Below are 21,067 nucleotides of genomic sequence, written 5' to 3'. Positions count from 1 at the left end.
CTCATCCCTCTCTGTCCCCTCTCCCTGTGTCCTTTGTCCCTCAGTGTCTTTGTGTCCCTCAGTGTCCCCTGTCCCTCAGTGTCCTTCTGTCCCTCACTGTCCTTGTGTCCCTCACTGTCCTTGTGTCCCTCAGTGTCCCCTGTCCCTCACTGTCCTTGTGTCCCTCACTGTCCTTGTGTCCCTCACTGAACTTGTGTCCCTCAGTGTCCTTCTGTCCCTCAGTGTCCCCTGTCCCTCAGTGTCCTTGTGTCCCTCAGCGTCCCTGTGTCCCCCACGTCCCCCGTGCCCTGTGCCCACCCCTGCAGGCGGCTCACCTTCTCCCACTCACGGTCCTTGTTGAGCACAATGACGACCAGCTGGGGGTGCACCTGGTAGCCCTCCTCCGTGAAGGACAGGTCCTTGCCGTCCCAGGTGACGTTGACCATGAACCTGGGGGGAGAGGAGGGGCGTCAGGGGCAATGCTCAGCTCTGCTGTGATCCAGTGCCGGGGACGGAGCATGGGGCGGCTAAGGGCCAGGCAGGCAAGTCCTGCGCTCTGACCCTGAGCGTCTCCTAGACCTTACTATGTTTTCTTTTCTATAATTATTATTATTATCATCATCATTATTTCCCAGAGCCCTGCTGAGCCCTGGCTGATGGTGGTGCTGGGGATGGAACCTGGGGCCTCGGAGACTCAGGCGGGAGAGTCAGTCGGAAAACCACGATGCTGTTTCCTCAGGCTTCAGGAAATACATTTTATTTCCTTATCTTGATGAGAGGGAGACAGAAGAGAAAGCTACACTCACAGACACAGAGACAGAGAGACAGAGAGAAGGGACACGACACACATGGCTCCTGAGGGGGCGTCCCCGTGCCACGTGTGTGTGCCAGCCCGACGCTGAGTGACAGTGACTGGAGCGTGCGCCTCCTGGCTGAGCGACCCGCAGCCCCACCTGCAGGACACGTCCTCGCACGCCGCATTCAAACACGGGGGCGTCAGCAAAACAGCAACGCGGGGTCCGGCGGTGGTGGCCCCAACAGAGCACACGGCACAGTGCTGGAGGTCCCGGGTTCAAGCCCCCGCGCCCAACCTCTCTCCCTCTCTCCCTCCCCTCTCGGTTTCCCTCTCCTGTCAAGGAAAAAATAGAAAGGGAAAGGAAAAGGTGAACGTGGCCGCCAGGAGCCACGCAGTCAGAGTGCGGGCAGCGATGACCCTGGAGGAAGAGACAGAGACAGACTCCTCTCCCCGCCAACCAGGAGTATCAAAGACCACCCAGGCCCGCAGCGAGACGAGGTGGGACTGCTGTGGGAGCCGCCGGCACGGGGGGCGGGGGGCCCCTGGACAGAGAGGGACTTGCCTAAGACTCAACACTGCGTCCGTGAGTCTCCATTGCTACTCCCTCGGAGGGGGAGGGCGGCAGCCGCGAGGCCCTGTGCTGAGCCGACTGGGGGGGGGGGGGACTGGCCTGGGAGCAGTGGCTGAAGTGGGGAGAGCTGCAGAGGCTGAGGGGAGAGTTTCAAGTGGGGGGATTTGGAAGAAGAACTGGGCGGGGAGGGCGGCCGTCCAAAGAGAAACGGGAGCCAGTGGTGGGGGAGACAGACAGACAGACAGACAGGAGCGTATGGGAAAGGAGTGCCATCCATAATCTTGCAGAAGTGGCATGGAGGCAGGGCAGGCCCTTGGGCAGGGCTGGGGGAGGGAAGGAGGGCGCAGGGCAGGGCGTGCAGCATGAAAGGCGGCCAGGGCTGTGCCCGCAGTGACAGGAGGGGAGTGGGGGGCATGCTGAGGCCTGGCCCCTTGCCCTCCCGCCCTGGTGGCACTGGGGAAGTAAGTAGGTCAGCCTCCAAGCTGGCAGGGGGACGAGAGATGGGGAGGGAGGACCCGGGGGGGGGCAGCCCGGGGAATCAACCGGCTGCCCCGTTTCTGGATGGCAGTGTCCAGTGGGCCTGTCCTGTCCTCAGAGCAGGCGCTGCGGTGGCCCCTGGGCCTTGGGAAAGCGGAAAGCGGGCAGTGGACAGAGGAGGGAACTATAAACCGAGTCGAGGTCAGAGCCCCGGGACAGCCAGTCTGGGAGCCCGGTGGGCCCCGTGTGAGGTGGACGGGCTAGCCAGGGGCCCCACGGCTATCTTCCAGGGCCTGGGCGGTGTGTTGGGCCAGGGAGCTAGCCCGGCGTCACAGCACAGGGCACAGGACCAGCAGGCCACCGGCCCTGAGGCCCCAAGTTCAATCCCTGGCACGTGCGCCGGAGCTGAGCAGGGCTCTGGTCTCTCCTTCTCTCTCTGTCCTCCTCTCCCTGATTCTCCCTCTCCTAAAAATAAGTACTTGTTTCGAGTTTTAAACTCCATCAGTGTATTCCAAGTGGTACACGAGGGATGCGTTTAGACAGCGCACGGGTCGGCTTTAATTTTAGAGTTAAATTTGCTTATTTCCATGAGTATTTTTAAAATAGAGCTAACATCTCAGACCCAGCACTGCTCAGAAAAAAGCTGTAGAGGAGTTTTTTATCTTGCAAATAAAGCAAACCCTATAAACAGGAAGCCCTGAGTGGGACTGTCACGAGTGTGTGCAGCGAGGGAGGAAGGGAGGCACCCATGACTCTGCCCCCATGACGGCAACTCCAAAGGTCATGTGGGTCACACATCTTGGGCTCCCTCCCATCTCCTCCTGGGAGATAGTTCCTACCTTCAGGACACGAGTGTTAAGTGTGTGTGTGTGTGTGTGTGTGTGTGTGTGTTTGTGCGCAAGTGTGTGTGTGTGAGAGAGAGCCTGTGTGGGTGCGAGTGTGTGTAGGAGTGTGTGTGTGTGTGTGTGACTGTGAGCACCTGTGTGTGTGAGAGAGCGTGTGTGTGTGCGAGTGCATGTGTGTGTGTCTGTATGTGTGAGTGTGTGAGTATGAGAGCCTGTGTGTGTGTGACTGTGTGTGTCTATGTGTGTGACTGTGTCAGCATGATTGTGTGAGTGTGTGTGTGTGTGAGTATGACAACACGTGTGTGTGTGTGACTGTGTGTGTGTGTGTGTGTGAGAGTGACTGTGTGTCAGCATGATTGTGTGTGTGTGTGAGTGTGTGTCTGTGTCCGTATGTGAGTGTGTGAGTGTGAGAGCCTGTGTGTGTGTAACTGTGTGTGTGTCTGTGAGTATGAGAGCCTGTATGTGAGTGTGAGAGCCTGTGTGTGTGTCTATGTGTGAGTGTGTGTGTATGAGAGCCTGTTTTGCTTGGGTGCTGGCTGCTGAGGCGCGTGGTCTAGAGTGCGGCTGGGCCGTTCTCTGTGTCCCCAGCTGCTCAGCTTCCAGGGGGGTGGTTGTGGGGGCGGGAGGGTGAGCCCTCCGTGGAAAGTCAGGAAAGGTCAGCACACACAGCATGGCCCTTGCTAGGTACTGCTGTCCAATGGCGACGGTCAGGGTGATGTGACGGTGGGGGTTACAGTTGTGCTGCGGTGTTAGTGCTGGTGGGGTAATGATGGGATGGCAGTGATAGTGGTGGTGATGGTGGTGATGGTGGTGGTGGTGGTGGTGATGGTGGTGGTGGTGGTGGTGATGATGGTGGTGGTGATGGTGGTGATGGTGATGGTGGTGATGGTGATAGTGATGGTGGTGATGGTGGTGATGGTGATGGTGGTGGTGGTGATGGTCGTGGTGGTGATGGTGATGGCAGTGATGGTGATGGTGGTGGTGGTGATGGTGATGGTGATAGTGATAGTGGTGGTGATGGTAGTGATGGTGGTGATGGTGGTTGTTGCTGAGGAGTTATTCTGATGCAGTCTCCGCCCCCAGGTTTTACTATGCCCCGCGAAATCCTAGCAGTGCCCCCTTCAACCAATCCTGGCCCTGCACGTCACCCCTGGTTGTCGCCCTATAAAAAGCCCCCTCACCCCCCCCTCTCTCTGGGCTCTCAGCTCTCCCTCTCTGAGGTCTCGCTCCCTGCTCTCCCCCCGTGGTCAGGTAGTGGGGACGGCCATTGCCGGCTGGCTCCACGTGGTCTGAACCAAACCCCCCCATCCTATAATAAAGATTTGTGTACCCCTTTGCTCTGGACGTCCGCTCTCTTCTCCGCGGTGCAGCCCGACACCAGACCGCCACAACAACAGGTGGTGGTGATGGCAGTGATGGTGGTGATGGTGGTGGTGAGGGTGATAGTGATAGTGGTGGTGATGGTGGTGGTGATGGTGGTGATAGTAGTGATGGTGGTGATGATGGTGGTGATGGTGCTGGTGATGGTGGTGGTGATGGTGGTGCTGGTGGTAGAGATGGTGGTAGTTTTGGTGATGGTGATGACGGTGGTGGTGGTAACAGTGAAGACAACTGCCCACCCAGCGGCCCTCCCACAGGCATTCAGCCAGGCTTCCTGGGGGGACTAGACACAGTCTGTTCTCCCCCACACACACACCAGAAACACAAAGAAGGTCCATCTCTCTCTCCCCAGAGACCCTACCCATGGCCCCCTTGTAAAGATGTGTAGGCAGGGCACACCCTTCACCATGACCCACAGCCTGGGTTTCCAAGACCACCTCCGTCCCCACCCACAGCAGGGAGAGAGAGAGGGAGAGAGGCGGAGTGAAAGCGGTGGGTGGAGGGAGGGAAAGAAGGAGAGGCAGAAGGCAGGAGGGGAGGAGGAAGAGCCACACAGTCATCCATCTCCGTGAGGTATAAATCCTGACCCCTGGGCCGGTACAGCTAACCATCACCGCAAACCGGGGCTGACGTGTGCCGGGTGTGCACAGCCTTGAGCCCCCATCCGTCCGTCCTGAGCTCTGTGGAGACGGCGCTCAGCCCAGCACGTGTGCTCAGCCGTGGGGACTGGGTCTCGCGCAGGGAGCGGGGCTACATTTCTCTGCCAGATGTGGCAGCCCTTCTTCTCAGCACCTGCTTCTAACTGCGGGGTCATCTTCCGCATTCTCACTGCACCTGCTCCGTGTGCAGGCCACAGAGAGCACTGGCGGGCCTGGGAGTCGGGTAAAACGCTGTCTGCCATCTCTTCTGTGGGAGGGATTTTTATTTCTTGTGCTAGAAAGAACAAGTAGAAACTCGCTGCTGCTTTTCAAAAGAATGAGAAAAGAAAGAAAAAAATGGGAGGTGGGGGTGAGGGACCCTCCAAACATCCATTATGTGAGGGCCTTGGAGTTAAGGCTGAGAAAACGGCTGGGGAGAGAGGCTCCGGAGAAGCCGGGATCCAGAGAGAAACTCGATGTTGGTCCAAACTATGTGAGGACAGTGACTGACTTCTGCTTCTGGGAGTGGAGCCAGGGAAGAAGACACTCTGCCATCTTCACAAGCGGCCTTGCCTTCCCTCCCGACGGAAGCTCCCGGAGAGGCAGGAAGGTCAGCCAGGTCCACACCATGCTCAGCAGGCACACGAGGCCCCAGAGGTGGGGCCCGGCCACCCGTCCATCCGTCCATCCCAGCGGGGCTGCCTGCCACTGCCCTGCCTCCTGGCTTTGCTTCCAGGTCATTCTGTCGCCGACGGGCCTGGACCCCGTTCCCGCCAGCACCAGGTCAGAGGTCCCGCAGGAGGCCGGCAGGCATGGTGGCCGCCACAGACTTCCAGGAGGTGTGCATCCACCCCTCCGGCCCCCGAGAACGGAGCTGCGGCCCAAAGACCCCCAGGTCGTCATGGCTATTGTGCCTAGCGTACCTGGCAGGGACTCGTGCTCAGCTCTTCGGACGGATGGACAGCCGCCGCCGGGACAGCTGCGGGGTGGCGCGAAGGCCGAGTCTCAACTTCCCTGACGGGAAGGGTCGGCGAGCGCCTGGTGCGGCTGACAGGCGGGCGGCCCCCGCGTCCATCCCCGCGCCAGGCAGCCACCTCTGCACACGGGCCTCACGTGGCACGGGCCAGTGCCTCAGGCCACGCAGACCAGGCGGCATCTCCCTCTGCCCACACCCACGTGCCCCCCAGATGCAAGAAGTGGCAGCTCGGACCCGCGGGCCTAGGGGTGTGCGTGTGTGTGTGCCCCGGGCACGTGGCCAGGGTCTCCCTGGGGGCTCACGGCCCCCGCCACTGCCGCCCAGATTCCCCCACGGGCCCACTGCCTCCCTTTCCCACTCTCTCAGTTAATGGCACTACCTTCTAAATGTTTAAAGATCTATCTTTCCTCCCAAAGCCCCAGGGAGCGAGAATAATGAAACGTACTTAATTACGCGGAACAGAGCCGTCCTGCTGTCTCCGTGTGTGGAGTGGGGGCGGGGGGCGGGCGCTGCTGCCCCACTTTCGAGGCTGACCTGAGAACACCACCCAGAACCGGGCCCCCGCGGCCAGCTAAGTGCCCCACACCTCCCGGGCCACTCTTGCGACTCCCCTTCCCAGCCAGCAGGCGGCGGCTAGCGGCGGCAGGGAGGGGCCGACGGACTCGCTGGCAGGAGGCCCCCCGACTCAACAGTGGCAGAAAACCACGGCGCGGGATGGGGTTCCAGGCCCCAGGATCCACAGCCTGAGGCCCTCCGCGGGTCACACACACAGATCACATCTGCCAAAAGTCAGCTGTCACACCTAAAAGGGTCTTTCCACAAGCCTGACAGGTGACACGTCCCTTGGCGGGTCTGCCGCGGCCTTCTTCCCGGCCCCCCGCGTGAAGTGGGCATTCTGTGCGTCAGGACTTTTGCTCACGGTGAGCAGACACCTGCCTGAGCCATCTTGCACCCAAGGAGTTTGGAACGAGCTCCCGCAGGGCTGGACTCCTGGGCCCCGGTCGGCTCTGGAGCCGCACTGACTTCTGCCCCACGCGAGAGTCACCACAGCCCCCCGCCGGCTTCTCCCACAGCAGGACAACACCAGCAGATACCCCAGAGCTCGTGACCACACACGGGCCCCTATGGACGGGGCCTGAGCCTCTTCTCAGACCAGTTCGGGCCACCGGCACTCACCACGGGGGACGGAGCAGGCATCTTGCTGGCTGTGGTCAAAGGGAGTGAAGCCATGGCACCTGGGAAGCCGGTGCTGTGTCCTACCCCACAGGAAGTGGGGCGCTACGGACAGACAGCGGCCAGCGGGCCCATACGCAGGTGGGTACGTCTCCAGCCCTTGCCAGCTCACCTAACAAAACCCTACCCGGCGGGGGAGAGTCTGTTCAAGAAACGGTGCTGGGGGCTCGGTGAGGGCTGCTCCCAGTGAATCTGGGGCCACGGGCCCGCCGGGACACAGACAAAACACCGGCTCAACACTCCACAGGGCCTGTCTCTGAACATTCAGAGTCAAGTCCAGCTGCAAGGGAAACAGAAACACGCAAGAAACCGACAAAAAGCTTCTGCACGATGAGGACGGTCGTCAAAGCAGGAAGACGTCTGCGGGGAGGGAGACCTTCCCAGAACACACAGAGACGGGGCTGATGAGCAAAATGTGCAAGAGCTCAGGAAACTCGGAACAAAAACAAGCAGAAGACGAGGAGAGGGACCTGCCCTTCACTGCAGAGCAGCCATGGTGGGGACGCCCCACTCTGTGAGGGGAGACTGTCAGCCTGCTCTGCCCCTCGAGGAAGACGGGTCCTGACATGGGAGCAGCCTAGAAGGTTCCACCTGTGCCCAGGGACTGTGAGCTCAGCCTGACAGGGACTCGGGTCACACAGGCTCCCGTGCTGGATGTGAACAGACGTGGGCCTGGGGCAGTTAATGGCGTGTATATACATTCCTCATGTTTGGGAGCTGCTCTCTGCCCTGATCCAGCTTTCTAGGCCTGTTCTCAACTCTGACACCATCTTCCCAGACAGTATTGTTGTCTGCCTGCATGTTGGTCAGGCTCAGGCAAAAATGACTAAAGTCATGGGCCCCTTAGAATGAAATAGACTCCTAGCTTCTTCCCACACAAAGAGCCCTATTGTCATCGGCTCTAGTCCTACCTCTAGTCCTGTTTATTAAACATTTTGTCCTGCTTTATATCTCACTGCCTTTCAGCCACCAAGTCACAGATGCTACTATGATTCCATCCTGACCTCCCTGGGCAGACGCCCTCACCCATGTGTCCTGGAGCCTCCCCTCCCCAGAGCCCTGCCCCACGAGGGACAGACAGACACAGGCTGGGGGTGTGGGTCCACCTGCCAACACCCATGTCCAGTGGAGAAGCAATGACAGAAGCCAGAACTCCCCCTTTCTGCTCCCCATAAAGAATTTGGGTCCAGGCTCCCAGAGTGGGAGACATGTCAGGGGAAGATGCCCAGAGGGCTCTGAACTCCAAGTCCATCAGGACCCGGAGAGAGAAGAAAAAAAAAAAAGAGGGGCATTTGAAAGTAGTACTAGGTGTGATTTAGCAGGAAGGGAAAGCAGGGCGACAGGGAAGGGGCAAATATATATGACAGTCATCCCTATCTGTGATGTTGTGCGCAGACCCCATGGGACCCCTCAGCCACCAGCCAGGTGAAATGGCCTCCTGAGAAGTGGGGTGACCGGCAGGGTGGAGAGGAACATGAGATGGCCTGAGAGAAGACAGGGCTGACGGAACAAGCAGGGAGCAGAACCCGGGGGGCGCACGGGCCAGGCGAGGCCAGCGCACAGAGCCCTCTCCCTCCGGGAGGGGTGAGAGCCTGCACCCAGGTGACAGCCACTGCCAGCCACTTTCCTTCTGAGACAAGACTACAAAGCCAAAGGAACGGGGGCCGGGTGGTGGCACCCGGTTAAGCACACGTGCCACCAAGTGCAAGGGCCTGGGGTCAAGCCCGCACGCCCCACCTGCAGGGGAGGCTTCATGAGCAGTGAAGCAGAGCAGCAGGTGTCTCCCTTTCTCTCCCCTCTATCTCCCTGTCCTCTCTCAATTTCTCTCTGTCCTGTCTAGTAAAAATTAGAGAAAAAATACTGGCCTCCATGAGTGACAGATAGTGCCCGCACCAAGCCCTAGAGACGGCCCCAGAGGCAAACACCCCAAGCAGCCAATCACACACATCCAAAAAGACCTGTGTGCACCTGTGTTCACAGAAGCACAGTGTGTAACGGCCAGACCTGGAAGCAGCCCAGGTGCCCAACAACAGAGGAGTGGTCCAGTACACACAGTGGAATACTACTCAGCTGTGAAGAAGGATGAAGCCACCTTCTTCGCCTCCTCTTGGATGGAGCTTGAAGGAATCATGTGAAGTGAGATCAGTCAGAAAGAGAAGGAGGAAGGTAGGATGATCTCACTCATGGACAGAAGTGGAGAGATCAGAACAGAGGGGGAAACACCAAGCAGAACTGGGACTGGAGTTGGTGTATTGCACCAAAGTAAAGGCCTCTGGGGTGGGGGTGGGGGGGTTCAGGTCCTGGAACCTGATGGCAGAGCAGGGCCTAGTGGGGGTTAGAGTGTCATGTGGAAAACTGGGAAATATTACACACGGGCCACCTACTGCATTTCACTGTGGATCTGTAAACCATGAATACCCCCAACAAAGGAAAAGCAAGAGGAAATAGAGAAATAAGTAAGAAGGAAGCCCAGGCCAGCTCAGTCTACCTCCCGCTCAGACACGCCGGCCCCGCTACCCAGGCCCTGCAGGAGAGGAGCCCCCTCGCTCCACTCTCCACCTCACCCCTACACCCAGCCCCAGGAGACCAGGCGTGTGGGGAGGGGAATCCACAGGGTTCTGCCTCGGGGCGGTGTCTCCTGCCTCTGGCTCGTGCCACGTGCCAGATCCTCAGGTGGGTGGCGAGAGTGATCAGGAGGGCGAGGCGAGAATGGGCCGAGCGTGAGCTTGCGTGGGGAGCGGATGCCAGGAGACGGCTCTGCTCTGCTCCCACCTCACCAGCGGCAGACCGAGCTCTGCGTCTCTGAGAAACTGCTTCCCCGGCGGAGGAGACTCCAGAGTGCCGGGCGGAGGCTGCCCTTCGTCCGCTTCAGTGACAGGGACGGTGACGAGCGTGCTGCATCTTCAGCAAGGTCCTCGGTCCAGAGGTGAGTGTCCACCTGTGACCTGCAGCGCCGGCAGGCTTCCTGGGACCCACGGTCACCACACCTGGAGCACCCCAGAGCCCAGGGCACCCGCAGGCCACGGCCCCGGGACACCGTGCTCTCTGGGACTGCTTTCTGTGGGGGAGACGGGGATGGCAGCACCCGCTCCCAGCCCTGAATGTTCTAATCAGCCAGCGGACGGCGATTAAACTTCTGCAACATGCTTGTTCTCTGCCTGGCGCTGGGGCACCCTGATGGGTAGACGAGACCGAGTTCCTCACTGACCAGCCTCACCTGTCAGTCGTCACCCCGACAGCCTCACCTGTCATCACCCCAACAGTCACCAGCCTCACCTGTCATCACCCCGACAGTCACCAGCCTCACCTGTCATCACCCCGACAGCCTCACCTGTCATCACCCCCACAGTCACCAGCCTCACCTGTCATCACCCCGACAGCCTCACCTGTCATCACCCCGACAGTCACCAGCCTCACCTGTCATCACCCTGACAGTCACCAGCCTCACCTGTCATCACCCCGACAGTCACCAGCCTCACCTGTCATCACAGTCACCAGCCTCACCTGTCGTCACCCCGACAGTCACCAGGCTCACCTGTCGTCACCCCGACAGTCACCAGCCTCACCTGTCGTCACCCCGACAGTCACCAGCCTCACCTGTCGGCACCCCGACAATCACCAGCCTCACCTGTCGTCACCCCGACAGTCACCAGCCTCACCTGTCGTCACCCTGACAGTCACCAGCCTCACCTGTCATTATCCTGACTGTCGCCAATTATGGTGTCACTATGGTATTGCCAGCCCCACCTCACTGCCACCATCACCACTCACAGCATGGCATCACTCCAAGGGGCAGAGGAAAGTGATGGGGGGGGTGACACACGCCTGCACCTGGGGGGGATCCAGCTCTTGGCGGGTCTTGGCCGTTAACTTGTCCCCCAGGAGTGAAAAGCAAACCCGGAGACCTCCAGGCTTCTGTGTCCCCATCTGTAACAAGACAGACGTGACACTATGTTGGTGTCAAGTAGTTGAAGATAATGTTACAGCTACTGATACTTTTTGTGAATCGGAGCCAAATGTATTCACAAAGTATAAACTAGAGCAGAGCATTTGCTTCCTGATGTCTCCTTGAAGAGAAGAAACACAGTGTGTGTGTGTGGGGGGGGGGGTTAGAGTTATCACCTGGCCCCAGACGCCAGATGGTGCTTTGACACCCCAGAATCTCATCATGCCCACAGGGGGAACAATACTTTGAGGGGCTGGGCGAGGGCACAGCCAGTTTGGCGTACATAGTACCAAGCGCAAGCACACGTGCAAGGATCTGGGTTCGAGCCCCTGCTCCCCACCTGCAAAGGGGGAAGCTTCACAAGTAGTGAAGCAGGTCTGCAGGTGTCTCTCTGTCTCTCTCCTTCTCTGTCTCTCTTCAACTTCTCTCTTTCCTGTCCAATAAAATGGAAAAACTGGCCGCCAGGAGCAGTGGGTCCTAGTGCCAGCAACCAAGCCCCAGTGACAAGCCTGGAGAGAAAAGAGCATCAGTCCTTCCCTGGTCGAGATCCACTGGTTTTCTAACTGGAATCCACACAGGGGTCCTCCTGGGTCTGGGCCATGGACTGTGGAAGCCGACTGTCCGTAGTTCTGTGAGTAATCACTCCCCCCACACACACACACACGCCCCTGCTGGTTTCAGAGAGCCTGACTAACCCAAGTTCTATTTCCGCCGTCACATGGAAGTGTGGGTGATGGGAGAACGCACTGCCTGAACAGTCCGCCCACAACCATCTGGGCCCAGCGACTTTCTCCAGGCAAACACGTCTCCATGCCCTCACATCTGTGAACCTCCTGCGGACATGGTCCCTGACCACCCCCAGCCTCTGAGCGCAGTCAGACGCCCATGAGGGCGGCCCCCACGGACAGCCCCCACAGCCGCGCAGGCATCCCGTCCAGGACCCCGTGCCCAGGGGTGCCGGGTGTGCCAGCCTCGCCCTGTGAGAGCCGGCTGTCCCTCCCGCCCTCTTCCCCTGTCGTCCAGCTTAGCGCTGGGGCCCTCGGGCCTCCAGACTCCTTGCCCGCAGGGATCTGGCACCCACCCCAGCTCGCCATGGAGTCCCACAGGGACCTGCCTGAGCTCCCCACCTGCAGGGTCCCTGACTGGAGTCCGAGGCTGGCTAACCACAGAGGCCTTGACTGCCCCCAGGGCTGAAGCCGCTCACACTGAGCCCGGCTGCTCTTGGGTTGACTGGACAGCCCTCAGGGTGAGCTGGGAGACACCACTGAGGCTGCCTGGCGCTCCAGGCCCGTCTCCTGCACATGCTGCAACACCCCCGGCCTGTAAGATGCTAAAAGAGAAAACTGCTGCTACTCCTTCTCAGCAGGAAATGCCTCCTCCCACAGGGAGGCTCACTATTCTCCACAGGCAGAACTCAAACCCGGCGGGGCTCTAACCATTGGCCCCCAGGACTCTAAACCTCAAGACACCAGGCCTCTAACCCAGGACACCAGGACACTAAACCAGAACCATCAAGCCTCTAACACAGACCCACTAGGCCACTAACCCTGAGTTAAGGTCTCCAACCCCAGACCCACGAGGCCTCTAACCCCAGAGCTCCGAGGTCTGTAACCCCAGATCCCCAGGTCTCTAACGCAAGACCCACAGGTCTCTAACCATAGACCCACCAGGCGTCCCCCAGACCCCTCAGGTCTCTAACCCCAGACCCCTCAGACATCTAAACCCAGACCCCTCAGGCATCTAACCCCAGACCCCTCAGGTCTCTAACCCCAGACCCCTCAGGCATCTAACCCCAGACCCCTCAGGCATCTAACCCCAGACCACTCAGGCCTCTAACCCCAGACCCCTCAGGTCTCTAACCCCAGACCCCTCAGGCCTCTAACCCCAGACCCCTCAGGCCTCTAACCCCAGACCCCTCAGGTCTCTGACCCAAGACCCCTCAGGTCTCTGACCCCAGACCCCTCAGGTCTCTAACCCAGACCCCTCAGGTCTAAAACCCCAGACCCCTCAGGTCACTAACCCCAGACTCCTCAGGCATCTAACCCCAGACCCTCAGGTCTCTAACCCCAGACCCCTCAGGTCTCTAACCCCAGACCCCTCAGGCCTCTAACCCCAGACCCCTCAGGTCTCTAACCCAGACCCCTCAGGTCTAAAACCCCAGACCCCTCAGGTCACTAACCCCAGATTCCTCAGGCCTCTAACCCCAGACCCCTCAGGCATCTAACCCCAGACCCTCAGGTCTCTAACCCCAGACCCCTCAGGCCTCTAACCCCAGACCCTCAGGTCTCTAACCCCAGACCCCTCAGGCATCTAACCCCAGACCCCTCAGGTCTCTAACCCCAGACCCCTCAGGCATCTAACCCCAGACTCCTCAGGCATCTAACCCCAGACCCCTCAGGCCTCTAACCCCAGACCCCTCAGGTCTCTAACCCCAGGCCCCTCAGGCATCTGACCCCAGAAACTCAGGCATCTAACCCCAGACCCCTCAGACATCTAACCCCAGACCCCTCAGGTCTCTAACCCCAGACCCCTCAGGTCTCTAACCCCAGAACCCTCAGGTCTCTAACCCCAGACCCCTCAGGCATCTAACCCCAGGCACCTCAGACATCTAACCCCAGAACCTCAGGCATCTAACCCCAGACCCCTCAGGTCTCTAACCCCAGACCCCTCAGGTCTCTAACCCAGACCCCTCAGGTCTAAAACCCCAGACCCCTCAGGTCACTAACCCCAGAGCCCTCAGGCCTCTAACCCCAGACCCCTCAGGCATCTAACCCCAGACCCCTCAGGTCTCTGACCCAAGACCCCTCAGGTCTCTGACCCCAGACCCCTCAGGTCTCTAACCCAGACCCCTCAGGTCTAAAACCCCAGACCCCTCAGGTCACTAACCCCAGACTCCTCAGGCATCTAACCCCAGACCCTCAGGTCTCTAACCCCAGACCCCTCAGGTCTCTACCCAGACGCCTCAGGTCTCTAACCCCAGACCCCTCAGGTCTCTAACCCCAGAACCCTCAGGCATTTGACCCCAGACACCTCAGGTCTCTAACCCCAGACCCCACAGGCATCTAACCCCAGACCCCTCAGGCATTTGACCCCAGACACCTCAGGTCTCTAACCCCAGACCCCTCAGGCCTCTAACCCCAGACCCCTCAGGCATCTAACCCCAGGCTCCCTCAGGTCTCTAACCCCAGACCCCTCAGGCATCTAACCCCAGGCCCCTCAGGCATCTGAACCCAGACCCTCAGGACTATAACCCCAGACCCCTCAGGCATCTAACCCCAGACCCCTCAGGTCTCTGACCCAAGACCACTCAGGTCTCTAACCCCAGACCCCTCAGGTCTCTAACCCAGACCCCTCAGGTCTCTGACCCCAGACCCCTCAGGTCTCTAACCCAGACCCCTCAGGTCTAAAACCCCAGACCCCTCAGGTCACTAACCCCAGACTCCTCAGGTCTCTAACCAAAGACCCCTCAGGTCTCTAACCCCAGACTCCTCAGGTCTCTAACCAAAGACCCCTCAGGTCTCTAACCCCAGACACCTCAGGTCTCTAACCCCAGACCCCACAGGCATCTAACCCCAGACCCCTCAGGCATTTGACCCCAGACCCCTCAGGTCTCTAACACCAGACCCCTCAGGCCTCTAACCCCAGACTCCTCAGGCATCTAACCCCAGGCTCCTCAGGCCTCTAACCCCAGAACCCTCAAGTCTCTATCCCAGACCCCTCAGGTCTCTACCCCAGACACCTCAGGCATCTAACCCCAGACCTCTCAGGCATCTATCCCCAGACCACTCAGGCCTCTAACCCCAGACCCCTCAGGTCTCTAAACACCAGGCCCCACAGGTCTCTAACCCCAGACCCCTCAGGCATCTAACCCCAGACCCCTCAGGTCTCTGACCCCAGACCCCTCAGGTCTCTAACCCCAGATCCCTCAGGTCTCTAACCCCTGGCACCTCAGGCATCTATCCCCAGAACCCTCAGGCCTCTAATCCGAGACCCCTCAGGTCTCTGACCCCAGACCCCTCAGGTCACTAACCCCAGAACCCTCAGTCCTCTAACCCCAGGCCCCTCAGGTCACTAACTTCAGACCCCTCCGGCATCTAACCCCAGACATCCAGGCCTCTAACCCGAGACCACTCAGGCCTCTAACCCCAAGCCCCTTAGGTATCTAACTCCAGAACCCTCAGGCATCTAACCCCAGACCCCTCAGTTGTCTAACCCCGACCCCTCAGGTCTCTAACCCCAGACCCCTCAGGCATCTAACCCCAGACCCCTCAGGCATCTAACCCCAGACCCCTCAGGCCTCTAACCCCAGACCCTCAGGCATCTAACCCCAGACCCCTCAGGCCTCTAACCCCAGACCCCTCAGGCCTCTAACCCAAAACCCCTCAGGCATCTAACCGCAGACCCCTCAGGCATCTAACCCCAGACCCCTCAGGTCTCTAACCCCAGACCTTCAGGTCTCTAACCCCAGACCCCTCAGGCATCAAAACCCAGGCCGCTCAGGTCTCTAACCCCAGACCCCTCAGGTCTCTAAGCCCAGACCCCTCAGGCCTATAAGCCCAGACCCCTCAGGTCTCTAACACCAGACCCCTCAGGTCTCTAACCCCAGACCCCTCAGGCCTCCAACCCCAGACCCCTCAGGCATCTAACCCCAGATCCCTCAGGTTTCTAACCCCAGACCCCTCAGGCCTATAACCCCAGACCCCTCAGGCCTCTAACCCCAGACCCCTCAGGTCTCTAACCCCAGACCCCTCAGGTCTCTACCCAGCTGCTTCAGGTCTCTAACCCCAGACCCCTCAGGCATCTAACCCCAGACCCTCAGGTCTCTAACCCCAGACCCCTCAGGTCTCTACCCAGACGCCTCATGTCTCTAACCCAAGACCCCTCAGGTCTCTAACCCCAGACCCCTCAGGCATTTGACCCCAGACACCTCAGGTCTCTAACCCCAGACCCCACAGGCATCCAACCCCAGACCCCTCAGGCATCTAACCCCAGACCCCTAAGGTCTCTAACCCCAGACCCCTCAGGCATCTAACCCCAGACCCCTCAGGTCTCTGACCCCAGACCCCTCAGGTCTCTACCCCAGACCCCTCAGGTCTCTAACCCAGACCCCTCAGGTCTAAAACCCCAGACCCCTCAGGTCACTAACCCCAGACTCCTCAGGCATCTAACCCCAGACCCTCAGGTCTCTAACCCCAGACCCCTCAGGTCTCTACCCAGACACCTCAGGTCTCTAACCCAAGACCCCTCAGGCCTCTAACCCCAGATCCCTCAGGCCTCTAACCCCAGGCTCCTGAGGTCTCTAAGCCCAGACCACTCAGGTCTCTAACCCCAGACCCCTCAGGCCTCTAACCCCTGACCCCTCAGGTCACTAACCCCAGAACCCTCAGTCCTCTAACCCCAGGCCCCTCAGGTCACTAACTTCAGACCCCTCCGGCATCTAAACCCAGACATCCAGGCCTCTAACCCCAGACCACTCAGGCCTCTAACCCCAAGCCCCTTAGGTATCTAACCCCAGAACCCTCAGGCATCTAACCCCAGACCCCTCAGTTGTCTAACCCCTGACCCCTCAGGTCTCTAACCCCAGACCCCTCAGGCATCTAACCCCAGACCCCTCAGGCCTCTAACCCCAGACCCCTCAGGCATCTAAACCCAGAACCCTCAGGCCTCTAACCCAAGACCCCTCAGGCATCTAACCCCAGACCCCTCAGGCCTCTAACCCCAGACCCTTCAAGCCTGTAACCCCAGACCCCTCAGGTCTCTAACCCCAGACCCCTCAGGTCTCTAACCCCAGACCCCTCAGGCATCTAAACCCAGAACCCTCAGGCCTCTAACCCCAGAACCCTCAGGCATCTAAACCCAGAACCCTCAGGCCTCTAACCCCAGACCCTTCAAGCCTGTAACCCCAGACCCCTCAGGTCTCTAACCCCAGACCCCTCAGGTCTCTAACCCCAGACCCCTCAGGCATCTAACCCCAGACCCCTCAGGCCTCTAACCCCAGACCCTCAGGCATCTAACCCCAGACCCCTCAGGCATCTAACCCCAGACCCCTCAGGTCTCTAACCCCAGACCTTCAGGTCTCTAACCCCAGACCCCTCAGGCATCAAAACCCAGGCCCCTCAGGTCTCTAACCCCAGACTCCTCAGGTCTCTAACCCCAGACCCCTCAGGCATCTAATCCCAGACCCCTCAGGTCTCTGACCCCAGACGCCTCAGGTCTCTAAGCCCAGACCCCTCAGGCATCAAACCCCAGATCCCTCAGGCATCTAACCCCAGACCCTCAGGTCTCTAACCCCAGACCCCTCAGGCCTCTAACCCCAGACCCCTCAGGTCTCTAACCCCAGACCCCTCAGGCTTCCAACCCCAGAACCCTCAGGCCTCCAACCCCAGACCCCTCAGGCATCTAACCCCAGATCCCTCAGGTTTCTAACCCCAGACCCCTCAGGCCTATAACCCCAGACACTCAGGCCTCTAACCCCAGACCCCTCAGGTCTCTAACCCCAGACACCTCAGGCCTCTAACACCAGACGCCTCAGGCCTCTAACCCCAGACCCCACAGGCATCCAACCCCAGACCCCTCAGGCCTCTAACCCCAGACCCCTCAGGTCACTAACCCCAGAACCCTCAGTCCTCTAACCCCAGGCCCCTCAGGTCACTAACTTCAGACCCCTCCGGCATCTAAACCCAGACATCCAGGCCTCTAACCCCAGACCACTCAGGCCTCTAACCCCAAGCCCCTTAGGTATCTAACCCCAGAACCCTCAGGCATCTAACCCCAGACCCCTCAGTTGTCTAACCCCTGACCCCTCAGGTCTCTAACCCCAGACCCCTCAGGCATCTAACCCCAGACCCCTCAGGCCTCTAACCCCAGACCCCTCAGGCATCTAAACCCAGAACCCTCAGGCCTCTAACCCAAGACCCCTCAGGCATCTAACCCCAGACCCCTCAGGCCTCTAACCCCAGACCCTTCAAGCCTGTAACCCCAGACCCCTCAGGTCTCTAACCCCAGACCCCTCAGGTCTCTAACCCCAGACCCCTCAGGCATCTAACCCCAGACCCCTCAGGCCTCTAACCCCAGACCCTCAGGCATCTAACCCCAGACCCCTCAGGCATCTAACCCCAGACCCCTCAGGCATCTAACCCCAGACCCCTCAGGTCTCTAACCCCAGACCTTCAGGTCTCTAACCCCAGACCCCTCAGGCATCAAAACCCAGGCCCCTCAGGTCTCTAACCCCAGACTCCTCAGGTCTCTAACCCCAGACCCCTCAGGCATGTAATCCCAGACCCCTCAGGTCTCTGACCCCAGACGCCTCAGGTCTCTAAGCCCAGACCCCTCAGGCATCAAACCCCAGATCCCTCAGGCATCTAACCCCAGACCCTCAGGTCTCTAACCCCAGACCCCTCAGGCCTCTAACCCCAGACCCCTCAGGTCTCTAACCCCAGACCCCTCAGGCTTCCAACCCCAGAACCCTCAGGCCTCCAACCCCAGACCCCTCAGGCCTCTAACCCCAGACCCCTCAGGTCTCTAACCCCAGACACCTCAGGCCTCTAACACCAGACGCCTCAGGCCTCTAACCCCAGACCCCACAGGCATCCAACCCCAGACCCCTCAGGCCTCTAACCCCAGACCCCTCAGGTCACTAACCCCAGAACCCTCAGTCCTCTAACCCCAGGCCCCTCAGGTCACTAACTTCAGACCCCTCCGGCATCTAAACCCAGACATCCAGGCCTCTAACCCCAGACCCCTCAGTTGTCTAACCCCTGACCCCTCAGGTCTCTAACCCCAGACCCCTCAGGCATCTAACCCCAGACCCCTCAGGCATCTAAACCCAGAACCCTCAGGCCTCTAACCCCAGAACCCTCAGGCATCTAAACCCAGAACCCTCAGGCCTCTAACCCAAGACCCCTCAGGCATCTAACCCCAGACCCCTCAGGCCTCTAACCCCAGACCCTTCAAGCCTGTAACCCCAGACCCCTCAGGTCTCTAACCCCAGACCCCTCAGGCCTCTAACCCCAGACCCTCAGGCATCTAACCCCAGACCCCTCAGGCATCTAACCCCAGACCCCTCAGGCATCTAACCCCAGACCCCTCAGGTCTCTAACCCCAGACCTTCAGGTCTCTAACCCCAGACCCCTCAGGCATCAAAACCCAGGCCCCTCAGGTCTCTAACCCCAGACTCCTCAGGTCTCTAACCCCAGACCCCTCAGGCATCTAATCCCAGACCCCTCAGGTCTCTAACCCCAGACGCCTCAGGTCTCTAAGCCCAGACCCCTCAGGCATCAAACCCCAGATCCCTCAGGCATCTAACCCCAGACCCTCAGGTCTCTAACCCCAGACCCCTCAGGCCTCTAACCCCAGACCCCTCAGGTCTCTAACCCCAGACCCCTCAGGCTTCCAACCCCAGAACCCTCAGGCCTCCAACCCCAGACCCCTCAGGCATCTAACCCCAGATCCCTCAGGTTTCTAACCCCAGACCCCTCAGGCCTATAACCCCAGACACTCAGGCCTCTAACCCCAGACCCCTCAGGTCTCTAACCCCAGACACCTCAGGCCTCTAACACCAGACGCCTCAGGCCTCTAACCCCAGACCCCACAGGCATCCAACCCCAGACCCCTCAGGCATCTAACCCCAGACCCCTAAGGTCTCTAATCTCAGACCCCTCAGGCATCTAACCCCAGGCCCCTCAGGCATGTGACCCCTGACCCCTCAGGCATCTGAACCCAGACCCTCAGGTCTCTAACCCCAGACCCCTCAGGTCTCTGACCCCAGACCCCTCAGGTCTCTGACCCCAGACCCCTCAGGTCTAAAACCCCAGACCCCTCAGGTCACTAACCCCAGACTCCTCAGGCCTCTAACCCCAGACTCTTCAGGCATCTAACCCCAGACCCTCAGGTCTCTAACCCCTGACCCCTCAGGTCTCTACCCAGACGCCTCAGGTCTCTAACCCAAGACCCCTCAGGTCTCTAACCCCAGACCCCTCAGGTCTCTAACCACAGACCCCTCAGGTCTCTAACCCCAGACCCCTCAGGTCTCTAACCCCAGACCCCTCAGGTATCTAACCCCAGACCCCGCAGGCATCTAACCCCAGACCCCTCAGGCATTTGACCCCAGACACCTCAGGTCTCTAACCCCAGACCCCTCAGGCCTCTAACCCCAGACCCCTCAGGCATCTAACCCCAGGCTCCCTCAGGTCTCTAACCCCAGACCACTCAGGCATCTAACCCCAGGCCCCTCAGGCATCTGACCCCTGACCCCTCAGGCATCTGACCCCAGACCCTCAGGTCTCTAACCCCAGACCCCTCAGGCATCTAACCCCAGACCCCTCAGGTCTCTAACCCAAGACCCCTGAGGTGTCTGACCCCAGACCCCGCAGGTCTCTAACCCAGACCCCTCAGGTCTAAAACCCCAGACCCCTCAGGTCACTAACCCCAGACTCCTCAGGCCTCTAACCCCAGACTCCTCAGGCATCTAACCCCAGACCCTCAGGTCTCTAACCCCAGACCCCTCAGGTCTCTACCCAGACGCCTCATGTCTCTAACCCAAGACCCCTCAGGTCTCTAACCCCAGACCCCTCAGGCCTCTAACCCCAGACCTCTCAGGCATCTAACCCCAGGCTCCTCAGGCCTCTAACCCCAGAACCCTCAGGTCTCTATCCCAGACACCTCAGGTCTCTACCCCAGACACCTCAGGCATCTAACCCCAGACCTCTCAGGCATCTATCCCCAGACCACTCAGGCTTCTAACCCGAGACCCCTCAGTTCTCTAACCCCAGACCCCTTACGTCTCTGACCCCAGACCCCTCAGGTCACTAACCCCAGAACCCTCAGTCCTCTAACCCCAGGCCCCTCAGGTCACTAACTTCAGACCCCTCCGGCATCTAACCCCAGACATCCAGGCCTCTAACTCCAGACCACTCAGGCCTCTAACCCCAAGCCCCTTAGGTATCTAACCCCAGAACCCTCAGGCATCTAACCCCAGACCCCTCAGTTGTCTAACCCCTGACCCCTCAGGTCTCTAACCCCAGACCCCTCAGGCCTCTAACCCCAGACTCCTCAGGCATCTAACCCCAGACCCTCAGGTCTCTAACCCCAGACCCCTCAGGTCTCTAACCCCAGACCCCACAGGTCTCTAACCCCTGGCACCTCAGGTCTCTAACCCCAGACCCCTCAGGTCTCTAACCCCAGACCCCTCAGGTCTCTAACCCAGAACCTCAGGTCTCTAACCCCAG

The 21,067-nt window shown here is 59.7% G+C and overlaps 1 protein-coding gene across 2 annotated transcripts in view; it reads right to left on the bottom strand.

Annotated features, from left to right (window-relative positions):
- Window positions 1-21,067, bottom strand: part of GRIN2A (glutamate ionotropic receptor NMDA type subunit 2A) — a 157,024-nt gene that overhangs the window by 50,605 nt on the left and 85,352 nt on the right. For both annotated transcript variants that reach the window (XM_060172384.1, XM_060172385.1), the window contains one exon: window positions 315-429. In XM_060172384.1, coding sequence (XP_060028367.1) covers window positions 315-429 — 115 coding nt within the window. The remainder of the gene's footprint in view (window positions 1-314; window positions 430-21,067) is intronic.

Source organism: Erinaceus europaeus, chromosome 15 (genome assembly GCF_950295315.1).
Source record: "Erinaceus europaeus chromosome 15, mEriEur2.1, whole genome shotgun sequence".
NCBI classification, from domain to species: Eukaryota; Metazoa; Chordata; class Mammalia; order Eulipotyphla; family Erinaceidae; genus Erinaceus; species Erinaceus europaeus.
Note: the sequence above shows the minus strand (reverse complement) of the source record. Positions and strands in the feature narration are given on the sequence as shown.